This window comes from Thamnophis sirtalis, unplaced genomic scaffold (genome assembly GCF_051295495.1).
Source record: "Thamnophis sirtalis isolate CommonGarterSnake01/CBP01778 unplaced genomic scaffold, rThaSir2_p1.2 scaffold_2, whole genome shotgun sequence".
Lineage (NCBI taxonomy): Eukaryota > Metazoa > Chordata > Lepidosauria > Squamata > Natricidae > Thamnophis > Thamnophis sirtalis.
In genome coordinates, this window is record NW_028261382.1 from 36,134,104 (window position 1) to 36,145,584 (window position 11,481).

The following is an 11,481-nucleotide window of genomic DNA, read 5'->3' on the forward strand; positions in this document are numbered from 1 at the left end:
TCCTTTCCTTTCTTCTCCTTTCTCTCTTCCTCTCCCTTTCTTCCTTTCTTTCTTCTTTCCCTTTTTCCTTCCTTCCTCCCACCCTTCCTTTTCCTTTCCTTTCTTCTCCTTTCTCTCTTCCTCTCCCTTTCTTTCTTCCTTCCTTTCTTCTTTCCCTTCTTCCTTCCTTCCTTCCTTCCTCCCACCCTTCCTTTTCCTTTCCTTTCTTCTCCTTTCTTCCTCTCCCTTTCTTTCTTCCTTCCTTTCTTTTTTCCCTTCCTCCTTCCTTCCTCCCACTCTATCTTTCCTTTCTTCTCCTTTCTCTCCCTCTCTTTCTTTCTTCTTCCTTCCTCCCATCCTTCCTTTTCCTTTCTTCTCCTTTCTCTCTCTCTTCCTCTCCCTCACTTTCTTCCTTCCTTCCTTCCTTCCTTCGAGCAACTTGCCTTCAGAGGTTGTGGGTCACTGGACCTTCACTGGAGGGTTTTAAGAAGAGACTGGACAGCCACCTGTCTGAAATGATATAAGGTCTCCTGCTTAAGCAGGGGGTTGGACTAGAAGACCTCCAAGGTCTTTTCCACTCTATGTTCATTCGTTCGTTCGTTCTTCCTTCCTTCCTTCCTTCCTTTCTTTCTCAGTGCTAACCAGAGCTGGGCTGGCCCTTCCCTGCTTCTAAGTCAACTGGAGCCCTCTAGTGACCAGGAGAGAATTTATCAAAAATTCCATCTTTCTTCATGTGTTATATTGGTTTCTGGAAGTCTTTTTTTTTTCTTTAAAAGATCCAAAACGATGATATGAAATGCGCCCACTTCATCTGAAACTACCAAAACTTCTGACAGCAGATAATTCCAAAGCCATCTTCAGATTTCCCTCTCTAGCTTAGAGGAGGGGCAGGCAGGCAAGGGTGAAAAATGGTCATGTCAGTGCAATAGCACTTAGACTTATATACCGCTTCACAGTGCTTTTACGGCCCTCTCTAAGCTGTTTGCAGAGTCAGCCTATTGGCCCCCAACAATCTGGGTCCTCATTTTACCCCCTCAGAAGGATGGAAGGCTGAGTCAACCTTGAGCTGGTCAGGATTGAACTCCTGACAGTGGGCAGAGTTAGCAAGCAATACTGCATTTCTAACCACTGCGTCATCATGGCTCATAACCATGGCTCATGGTTATAACATTTCTAAGGGTTGAACAGTCACTATATGAACTGTTTTAAGTTGAGGACTACCTGTATAAGTATTTCTACTGCTGGTACCAAATTACCTGTCCTTTAGTTTCGAAGAATGACCATAGTGGCGCAGTGGTTTGAGCGCAGTCCTGCAGGCTCCTTTTGCTGACTGCCGGCTAACTGCAGTTTGGCAGTTCAAATCCCACCGGGCTCAAGGTTGACTCAGCCTTCCATCCTTCCGAGGTGGGTCAAATGAGGACCCAGATTATTGGGGGCCAAGAGGCTGACTCTGTAAACCGCTTAGAGAGGGCTGTAAAAGCACGTGAAGCGGTATATAAGTCTAAGTGCTATTCCTATGGATATCATGACAAGGGAAGAAATATATTGTTCTCTCCATGTGCCATGTATTCTTTCGTGGGTCTCCCGTGTGGGTGGGCCTGTCCCCTTTCTGCCTCCAATGCTCACTGTAATCCTTTTTCATAGAATTGCTATTTCAGCCTCTTGATTCTTATTATTTTAAGGTTTTCCCATCTCTGATCTAGCGGCCCTCTCTGTAATTATCCCTGACGTTCTAATCATATTTGGCTCAGTCAACAGACGTCCATAGAAAACCAAAAATAATGTCATCACGCTAATCCTATCATTATGTGCTTAAGTCCCAACGATCCGAGGCAAATAACTAAGCAGCAGCATTTGTGCAATGATTCCCCCACCTTCTACCCTGCCCCCCCCACCCCCATTCTGTGCTAGTCACAACTATTTTTCTCCTCCTTTTTCCCCCCATGGCTTCCTTCTTTGATGCTGTAGCAAATGGATGACACCGTCTACACTTTTGAGACGCTTCTCCATCAGGAGCTGGGAAAGTCGTTGAGCAAAGATGAATTGTGCAAGACAATTCAACGCATCCTGGAGCGGGTGCTCAAGGTAAGGTCACTACTTTTGGGTTGGATTGGGTTGGGTTGGGTTGGGTGGTTGGATGGATGAGTGGGTGGGTAGTTGGTTGATTGGTCTGTTGGCTAGTTGGATGGGTGGGTGGGTGGGTGGGTACATTGGGTGGGAAGCTGGTTGGTTGGTTGGCTAGTTGGATGGATGGATGGATGAGTGGATGGGTGAGTGGATGGATGGGTGCATTGGGTGGGAAGTTGGTTGGTTGGTTGGTTGGCTAGTTGGATGGATGGATGGGTGGGTGGGTGGGTGGATGGATGGGTGAGTGGATGGATGGGTGCATTGGGTGGGAAGTTGGTTGGTTGGTTGGTTGGCTAGTTGGATGGATGGATGGGTGGGTGGGTGGGTAGATGGATGGGTGGGTGAGTGGATGGATGGGTGCATTGGGTGGGAAGTTGGTTGGTTGGCTGGTTGGCTAGTTGGATGGATGGGTAGGTGGGTGGATGGATGGATGGGTGCATTGGGTGGGAAGTTGGTTGGTTTGTTGGTTGGTTGGGTGGGTGGGTGAGTATGGTTGGATGGATGGATGGCAAGAGTGGGTTGCTGCCCACACACATGCAGTTCACAACCCATACACATGCCAGATGCACAGAACAATTTACAACGAACTGCGCATGTGCAGTCACTAAAATAAAAAATGGTGGAGGCCCAGCAATGGCAAGGGATCGTGTTCAGGGTCCTGGAAGGCCTAGGACGCTGCCGGTTCTGTGACCCAGGCCTGAATTCCACTACTGGTTAAGACGAACCGGGCCAAACTGGCAGCAACCCACCTCTGATGGATAGGTGGGTGGGTGGGTAGTCGGATGGATGGATGGTTGATTGGTGGTTCCTAGAAGAAGTAGCCCCCGAATGAAGCACCATCTTCATCTGAAAATCAGGTGCTAAGATGAAAGCTAATTTTGATTGGGCTTCAAGGGGATTAAAATTAATTTCAGTTGATCGGCCAGGTATATAATAGCTTGTCCCTTTACTCATATTTATAATGATTTATAATAATAGTTTGGCTGCAATTTCTGAAAGGTCACGTCCAAAGCTTTTGAAGGACGTGTGGTGTGACTCGGGCATTATATCCCTTATCTACCTAATCCTTTGTTTTTGAGTGCAGACAGGCCACGCCCTTCTCCTGGCCATCTCTTGTATGGTTCCTCTTCCCAGGCGTCCTTTGCCCTCCTGAGCTGCTTCCTTGCTTTTTCCTCCAAATGCTTATGAAAGCTTGAAGGGGAGCAGATCCCCCAAAGTCTCCTTTGAGGCCAAATACTCTGTGTTCAGCAATACCGACTTGAGAAAGGAGGGCAGCTCTTTTGCTAGCGAAGCCCCCCGCGAAGATGGTGGTCTGCTTCAGGACCCTCGTGTGTGATTCTGACCCATTTTGTCCTCAGAAATACGATTACGACAGCAGCACGGTGCGGAAGAAATTTTTCCGAGAAGCTCTACTGCAGGTCACGGTGCCTTTCCTGCTGAAGAAGCTGGCTCCCACTTGCAAAGGGGTAAGAGTCAGTCTTCAAGATTATCCTTGGCTTCACCACTTCTTCTTCTCTTCCTCCTCTTCCTTTTCTCTTTCTCTTTCTCCTCCTCCTCCTCTTTTTCTCCTCCCCCTCCCCCCTCTTCCTCCTTTTCTCCTCCTCCTCCTTCTTCTTCTCCTCCTCGGCTTCCTTCTTCTCCTGTCTTCTTCTTTTTCTTCTTCTTCTCTTTCTCTTCCTCCTCCCTCTCTTCTTCTTATCTCTTCGTCTTATCTCTTCTCCCCCTCCTCTTCTTCTTCCTCCTCCTTCTCTCTTTTTCTTTTTCTCCTTCTCTTTCTCCTCCGCTTTCTTCTCCCTCTCCTCCTCCTCTCTTCTTCTCCTCCCCCTCCCCCCTCTTCCTCCTTTTCTCCTCTTCCTTCTCCATCTTCTCCTCCGCTTCCTTCTTCTCCTGTCTTCTTCTTTTTCTTCTTCTCCTTCTCTTTCTCTTCCTCCTCCTTCTCTCTTCTTCTTCTTATCTCTTCTTCTTATCTCTTCTCCTCCCCCTCCTCTTCTTCTTCCTCCTCCTCTCTTTTTCTTTTTCTCCTTCTCTTTCTCCTCCGCCTTCTTCTCCCTCTCCTCCTCCTCCTCCTCCTCTCTTCTCCTCCTCCCCCTCACCCCTCTTCCTCCTTTTCTCCTCTTCCTTCTCCATCTTCTCCTCCGCTTCCTTCTTCTCCTGTCTTCTTCTTTTTCTTCTTCTCCTTCTCTTTCTCCAACTTCTCTCTTCTTCTTCTCTCTTCTTCTTATCTCTTCTCCCCCTCCTCTTCTTCTCCTTCTCTCTTCTTCTCTCTTCTTCTCTCTTCTCCTTCTCCTTCTCCTCACCCCTCCTCCTCCTCTTCTTCTCCCCGCATATTCCTGCAGGTGTAGCGCTTGCTTTTCGGATCATTGAAAACCAATTTGCATGGTCAGCTGCGAGAAAATAATAAACCAAGCTCAGAGGTACTAGATGTAAGCAGGGAACAAGTCACACACTAACACTGATGGTGTTACCTAGTTGGGTAATGAAATTCCTACAAGAAAACAGTGAAGCTCAGAGGGCACCAAGGAACTCCGAATTGAACTCTGAGCTTACAAATGTTATCGATGGCAGGGAATAGATGTCCCTTATTTTAGCAGTGTCCAAATGGCCACCTCCAAATCTCTGGCTCTGTAGCTGGTTTGTGTTTATCAGCAAAAGATACAGAAATCTAATATCCAACCCTAATCCTTTAATAGGGACGCGGTGGCTCAGTGGCTAAGACGCTGAGCTTGTTGATCAGAAAGGTTGGCAGTTCAGCGGTTCAAATCCCTAGTGCCGCTTAACAGAGTGAGCTCCCGTGACTTGTCCCAGCTTCTGCCAACCTAGCAGTTCAAAAGCACATAAAAATGCAAGTAGAGACCACCTTTAGTGGGAAGGTAACAGCGTTCCGTGCGCCTTTGGGGTTGAGTCATGCCGGCCACAGGACCATGTGTCTTTGGACAGCACTGGCTCTTTGGCTTTGAAACGGAAATGAGCACCGCCCCCTACAGTCGGGAACGACTAGCATATATGTGTAAGGGGAACCTTTACCTTTACCTAATCCATTATTATTTCAAAAGGCTCCTTAAAACTGGGGGAACCTGCTGGAAAACCTACCCATAAAATCTCCCTTCTGGGCTTCTCATTTCATTTGTCTTTAAAGAGAGAGAGGAGATGCTTTTAATTAAAATAAAATTACATGGCAGGCTGACCTGCTTTCAAACAAAATCTCAGAGCTGAACCTTTATTTTTTATTTCCAACAAAGACTTTGTGGGCCCGCATTGGCTTCAGGGAAGAACGTTTTTAAGTCCCTGATCACACCTGCTTGTTTCCAAATAGTTGTTTCTCCTTGGGGGCAACCTGGATCTGCTCTCTGAATTTGCCATGGAGAATAGATGGGCTGCCATGTAAAACAAATGAATCGGATTAGAGCTGAAAGGGACCTTCTAGTCCAGATCTCTGCTCAAGCAGGAAATCCTATATACCATTTCAGACAAATGGCTCTCCAGTCTCTTCTTAAAAAACCTCCAGTGATGGAGCATCCCACAACTTCTGGAGGCAACTTCTGTTCCACTGGCTAATTGTCCTCATTGTTAGGAAGTTTCTCCTTAATTCCAGGTTGCTTCTGTCCTTGATTAGTTTCCACCCATTGTTTCTCGTCCTGCCTTCTGGTGCTTTGGAAAATAAGCTGACCCACCCTTTTTTTGTGGCAGCCTCTCAAATACTGGAAGGCTGCTATCATGTCACCCCTAATCCTTTTTTTTTTCCTTTCTAAATTAGCCAAACCCAGTTCCTGCAACTGTTCTTCACAGGTTTTAGCCTCCAGGCCTTTAATCATCTTAGTTGCTCTTCTTTGCACTTTTTCCAATTCTCAGCAAGTTTGTAAGTAATATGGCGACCAAAACTGGACGCCGTATTCCAAGTGTGGCCTTACTTATCTTCTAAGAGCAGATCCTACAGGGTGTATCATTGTGGTCCATGATAACTTCTCAGTGGTGTGATTTTTTTTTCCTTCTCTCGCTAGGACCTCTCAAGATTCCAGGAGCTGATTTTTGAGGATTTTGCCCGCTTCATCCTGGTGGAAAACACGTACGAAGAGGTGGTCCTCCAATCTGTGATGAAAGATATCATGATGGGTGAGAGACTTTGGTTTGGCTTTGATTGAGTAGGATTGTAGCTTATTGCAACCAGGTATGGAAAGGTGCTGTTTGCACATCCTACTGTAGCAGGGAGCATCTTTGTAAATTCCCTCTCCAATCTGACACCTTCCAGAGATGTTACCCTTAATCCCCATTGTTCTAAACTAACTGGAGAAATGGATGGATGGGTTGGTGGGTGACTGGATGGATGAAAGGATGGGTGAGTAGATGGATGAAAGGATGGGTGGATGAATGGATGGGTGGGTGGGTGGGTGGATTGATTGATGGTGGATGGGTGAGTAAGTGGGTGGGTGGGTAGATGGATGGATGTGTGAATGGGTGGATGGTGGATGAATGGATGGATGATGGGTGAATGGATAGGTGGATGGGTGAGTTAATGGATAGATGGATAGATGGGTGATAGATAGATGAATAAATGGACAGATGATGGGTGGATGGTTGGTAGATGGATTGATGATGGATGGATGGATGATGGGTGGATAGATGGATGGGTTGGTGGGTGAATGGATGGATGAAAGGATAGGTGAGTAGAGGGATGAAAGGATGGGTGGATGAATGGATGGATGGGTGAATGGGTGGGTGGGTGGATTGATTGATGGTGGGTGAGTGAGTGGATGGGTAGATGGATGGATGTGTGAATGGATGGATGGTGGGTGAATGGATGGATGTGAATGGATAGGTGGATGGTGGGTTAATGGATAGATGGATGGATGGGTGGTATATAGATGAATAAATGGACAGATGATGGGTGGATGGGTGGTAGATGGATTGATGATGGATGGATGGATGGATGGATGGATGACATTCCCCTAACCAACATGGTTTGTTGGATGTAAAAGAACAATCCCATAGTTCTTGGGAGCATTGGCTTGGAAAACATTGCCTTAAGTATTATTTAGCTTAGGATACAGAAGTTTCCATCTGCATTGGTCCCACTATCAATTGCATTGATTGAAACATTCCAAGATTTAAACAATAGCCCGTTCTTACAGAGCTGATCTTACATTATTCGCTGTTGTTGTTGTTATTTTTAAATGGAGAACCGGTTCTCCTGCTTGACTTGGGAGAATTGCCTGTCAACGTGCTCTTCCCCTCCCTTTTTTTTCTCTTTACCGACTCATTTCAGCCGTGAAAGAGGCTGCCGTCCAGCGGAAGCACAACCTGTACCGCGACAGCATTGTGATGCACAACAGCGACCCCAACCTCCACCTGCTTGGCGAGGAGACGCCCATCAACTGGGGCGAGGAGTACGCCGGCGAATCAGACACAGACCCCCTGGATGAGAAGCACCATCGGGCCAAGCAGGTCGTCTCCGTGATACACATGGATGAAGGTGCTCTGCCTTATGATGAAGTGGGTTCTTTGGAAAGATCTCCAGATGGTTCGGAAGCAGAGAAGTCCGACCGTTGTCCTAGTCCTCAGACAGAGGATTCCTCGGACGGTGTGAAGGAGGTCCGTATGTTGCTGGTGAAACAGCTGGAAATCCCAGCTGTGGATAGAGTTAAGGCTGAGGAACAATTAAGCAATGGTACTATTACTCAAGAGAGCAGAGGAATCCCGGAGCCCAGGAAGGAGGAAGAGGAGGAGACCGCACAAACAGAAGATGGCTCTCCTGCAGAATCCTCCACCGAGCTCGATCGAGAGAAACAGGAAGCCCCAGAACCTTCTCCAGCTGCCCCCACGCCAACCCCAGCTCCAGATGGAGGAGTCCAAGCAGAATGCCCGGAGCCCAGCAATAAAGAGACAGGCGAGGAAGAGCTCTCTGTCCAAGCCGCCAAGGCAGAAGCAGAAATCCCCCTGGAGAACAGCCACAAGGTCACAGATGAAAGCGAAGGGGTGCAAACGCAGTTCTAGATCGGCCTCCCCCCTTGGAAGAGAATTCCTCGTGGCCAGATAAACACGGAAGGGGGAGACCAGAACTGGGGACCCTGTGGGGTGGGAAGGACCAAGGCAAGTCGATCCAAGGCGGGCATAGGAACACCTCCAACTTGAGGTGCATTTGATTCTTCTGGAGAACTTCTGCCTTTGGAGGAGGGGGAGGGAAGGAATGGCAAGGCAGGAATCCCAGAACGTACATTCTACAACTTTTGGGTCCAGGGTGATTTTCCTAGTCTTGGACTGGAGCGTTTCCCACACACACAACCACACACTAGTTCTCCTGATGGTTGTATTGGATGTTCTGGAGAAGGGACTTCATTCATCTTCGATGCCTTAACAAGTGCCTGGAGCGTTGAAACGCAGAGAGAAGCCATTAGGTTTCTCCCTCTTGATCTGGTACTAATTTTGACTTTTTGACCCATAACTTGGTTTGATGGTCCCGTCCCTTTGTCTTCTTCCAACCGTTGATGGTAGAAGACTCTTCCTCCTGGTGAGGAGGTCCTCTCTTCCCCTCACCCAGTGCTCATGCTTAGGAACGGTTATCTCTTTAATTTGTCCTTTTCTGGACCTCCTGTTCTAGATGTTTCTAGCACTAAAATTGCTGTCGGGCGTTGGCCCAATTGCGTTCTTGCCCCCCGCGGCATCCATCTCGGTCCAAAGTTACGCAAAGATGGAGTTATGCCCCAGTTTCAGGAGAAAGTAAGTAGGAACATGCAGACTTTTTAGAAACATGTGGATGTAGGCTAGAGAAAGGGTGTGTGTATTGTCGAAGGCTTGCTGGTTTTGAACCAGAATGGCAAGAGTTGACGGATACGTCAAGACTGCTATAGGAATTTAAGTAAGTGGGAACTGCTGGCCGAGGACGTTATGTCTTAACTGGTCAGTCAAGGATGTTCCATGAGAACAAGTAACCAGTATATGTCATGCTTATGTAGGATTGTTAAGGAGTTCGTTATCTTGGCCTGCTCAGGCATCTTTGGTTTACCTCAGGGGTCGGCAGCCTTAAGCACTCAAAGAGCCACAAAGGTCCTAACCGGAAGCCCCCCTTTGAATTCTAGAGCCGACCGGAAGTCCGGTTCCCTCCCACCATAGAGTCTCCTCCTAGCGTAGCATCCCTTTTTCCTCTGCTGACCGGAAGTCGGTTCCCCCATCATAGAGTCTCCTCCTAGCACAGCATCCCTTTTTCCTCTACCTGTCCTAACCGAAAGCCCTTTCCATTGTGGTGCCGACCGCTGACAGGGAGCCGCAGCGGAGGGATGAAAGAGCCACATGCGGCTCCAGAGCCGCAGGTTGCCGACCCCTGGTTTACCTGCACAGGTACTCTGCTGAATGAATGTTTTTCTGTGTACCTCCCCTCTCTTCCCAGGGAAGCAAAGGAGCAGAACAACCTTAGACGAGAAACAGCAGAGATCCTATAAAAAGGACCCTATAAAGAGAGATCCTATACAGTATAACACAGAAGTGAGTAAACCCACTCACATTTTGTAAATATTTCAGTATATCGTGACAACACTGAAGAAACGACACTTGGCTACAATGTAAAGTAGTGAGCAGACAGCTTGTGTAACAGTGTAAATGTGCTGTCCCCTCAAAATAACGCACAGCCATTCATGTCTAATTTACACTGTTATACAAGCTGTCTACTCACTACTATACATTGTAGCTTCAGTGTTGTCCCATGAAAAGGTATCCTTAAATATTTACATGTGAAAGGGTATAGTCACTTCTGTGATGTACTGGATATGCGTAAATCTCCAGCCTCGCGGGAAGCCATCGAGGTTCCAGTATGTTTTATTTTCTTTTTTTTTCAAATGCACTCGGTGTGGTGGCAGTTACGATTTATCGCGGGACACATAAGGGACGGGGGTATTTCTTTTATTTTCTTTGGCAGTTTCTGGCCAGTGACGTTTAGCAATTCAGTTGTGCCCTTGCAGGGAGGACTGGCGTCCTTTCAATAGGAACTCATTCCCTGTAAAAATGTAAGGGACCCCTGCCTTTATAAACCGAGTAGATTTCCTTCTCTCTTCCCTTCTGAATCTGTGAAGTGGGTTGCAAGTTGGAAGCCACGCTGAGCTTCCAGGCTCCAGCACTGGAGTTACAATCTGCCAGTTCCCATCCACATTTCTTTACACCGAACATGCACACATCCCTACCACTTCTCCATCTCTTCATCCATCCCTGGAGGACAATATGGTTGGGCCTTGGTTGTGTGTGTGTTTTTTTTTAACTTCCTTGAAGGTCTCACTATATTCTCGTTTAACGCCAAGCACTGCCTTGAGAGTGGTGGCGAATCAGAAATGCGGCAACATCTGAATGGTTTCTGTTTTGGAGGAGGTGTTGGTTTAGTTCAAGTTGGCTCTTCACCACTGATAGGGAAAGGGCGGCTGCTTCTGGGAAGGCCACGGTCCTCTTCCAAGTTAGGGGTGAAGGTTTCTCTCTTAAGCATCTATCTCTGCGTTGACTGGGTTGATTGACGAAGGGGCCTACAAGAACCAATTTCTCCAGGGCCTTCCTCACCTCAAGATGGAGGTATCATCTCTCCTCCTTGGGTTTTTCTCCAGCAAAATATGGGTGCTTTGCCCCGAGTCAGTTAGGATCTGCTGGCAAGAAGATTGCTCTCTTTTGAGGGGGAATTCCAGAATCTCAAGAAAGAAAATAGGATTGGAATTCAACTTCTAGGAAATTGTGGTGCCCGTTTTGAGGAAGGGAGATGGATCTTCAGCGGATCCAGAAATAGGAAGACTCCTAGGGAAGCTGCCCGTGATCTAAACACCCAACTCAACACTGCCCTCCGCATCTCGATTTGCTGCTGTAACATTCCAGTTTCCCTCTGCCTGGTTTTTTTTAAATGAAAATATTTGTAGTAATTCCTCTTTGAAATGATTCCAGGAGGAGAGGGGGAAATCGCTCACTCGGATTCTACCATCTTTTAATGCCTTAAGGTTGGGAACCAAAGCTGCTTTTCCTCCTATCTCGTTTTCTCTCTCAACGAACATAGTATATATTGCAAATCTTATACCAAATGTTTAAAAGAATGTGCTTATATATTAATAAAAAAATCAGCTTTATTTAATCCTAGTTCACCCCATCTCCTCTTTTTCATACAACACTAGCTGATAACCCTGCACTGCCCGAGTATTTATTTATCCCAACCCTCATGTCACCGCAATTTATAATGTTGGATTTCCCCCCCCCCCACACCTTACTAGAGGGAGCCCCCTTGTGGAGTACTGTGAAGTTGTTACCATGGCAACTCCACAGCACTGTACAGTAGTAGCAATTTTAAGGCAGTACGGTAGAAGCCATTTTAAGGCACAACAGGGTGTATCTTAACAGAACACACACACACCAAGGGGTTTTAGG

General features: G+C 47.2%; 1 protein-coding gene across 1 annotated transcript in view; it reads left to right on the plus strand.

The window, feature by feature from the left end:
- The window catches only part of NIBAN2 (niban apoptosis regulator 2), a 64,767-nt gene extending 53,576 nt beyond the window's left edge, over positions 1–11,191 (plus strand). Inside the window, exons 11-14 of the mRNA XM_087704792.1 lie at positions 1,948–2,064; positions 3,465–3,572; positions 6,105–6,216; positions 7,367–11,191. Of these exons, the coding sequence (XP_087560918.1) occupies positions 1,948–2,064; positions 3,465–3,572; positions 6,105–6,216; positions 7,367–8,094 (1,065 nt within the window). The 3' untranslated portion in view covers positions 8,095–11,191. The remainder of the gene's footprint in view (positions 1–1,947; positions 2,065–3,464; positions 3,573–6,104; positions 6,217–7,366) is intronic.
- The last annotated feature ends 290 nt before the right edge of the window (positions 11,192–11,481 follow it).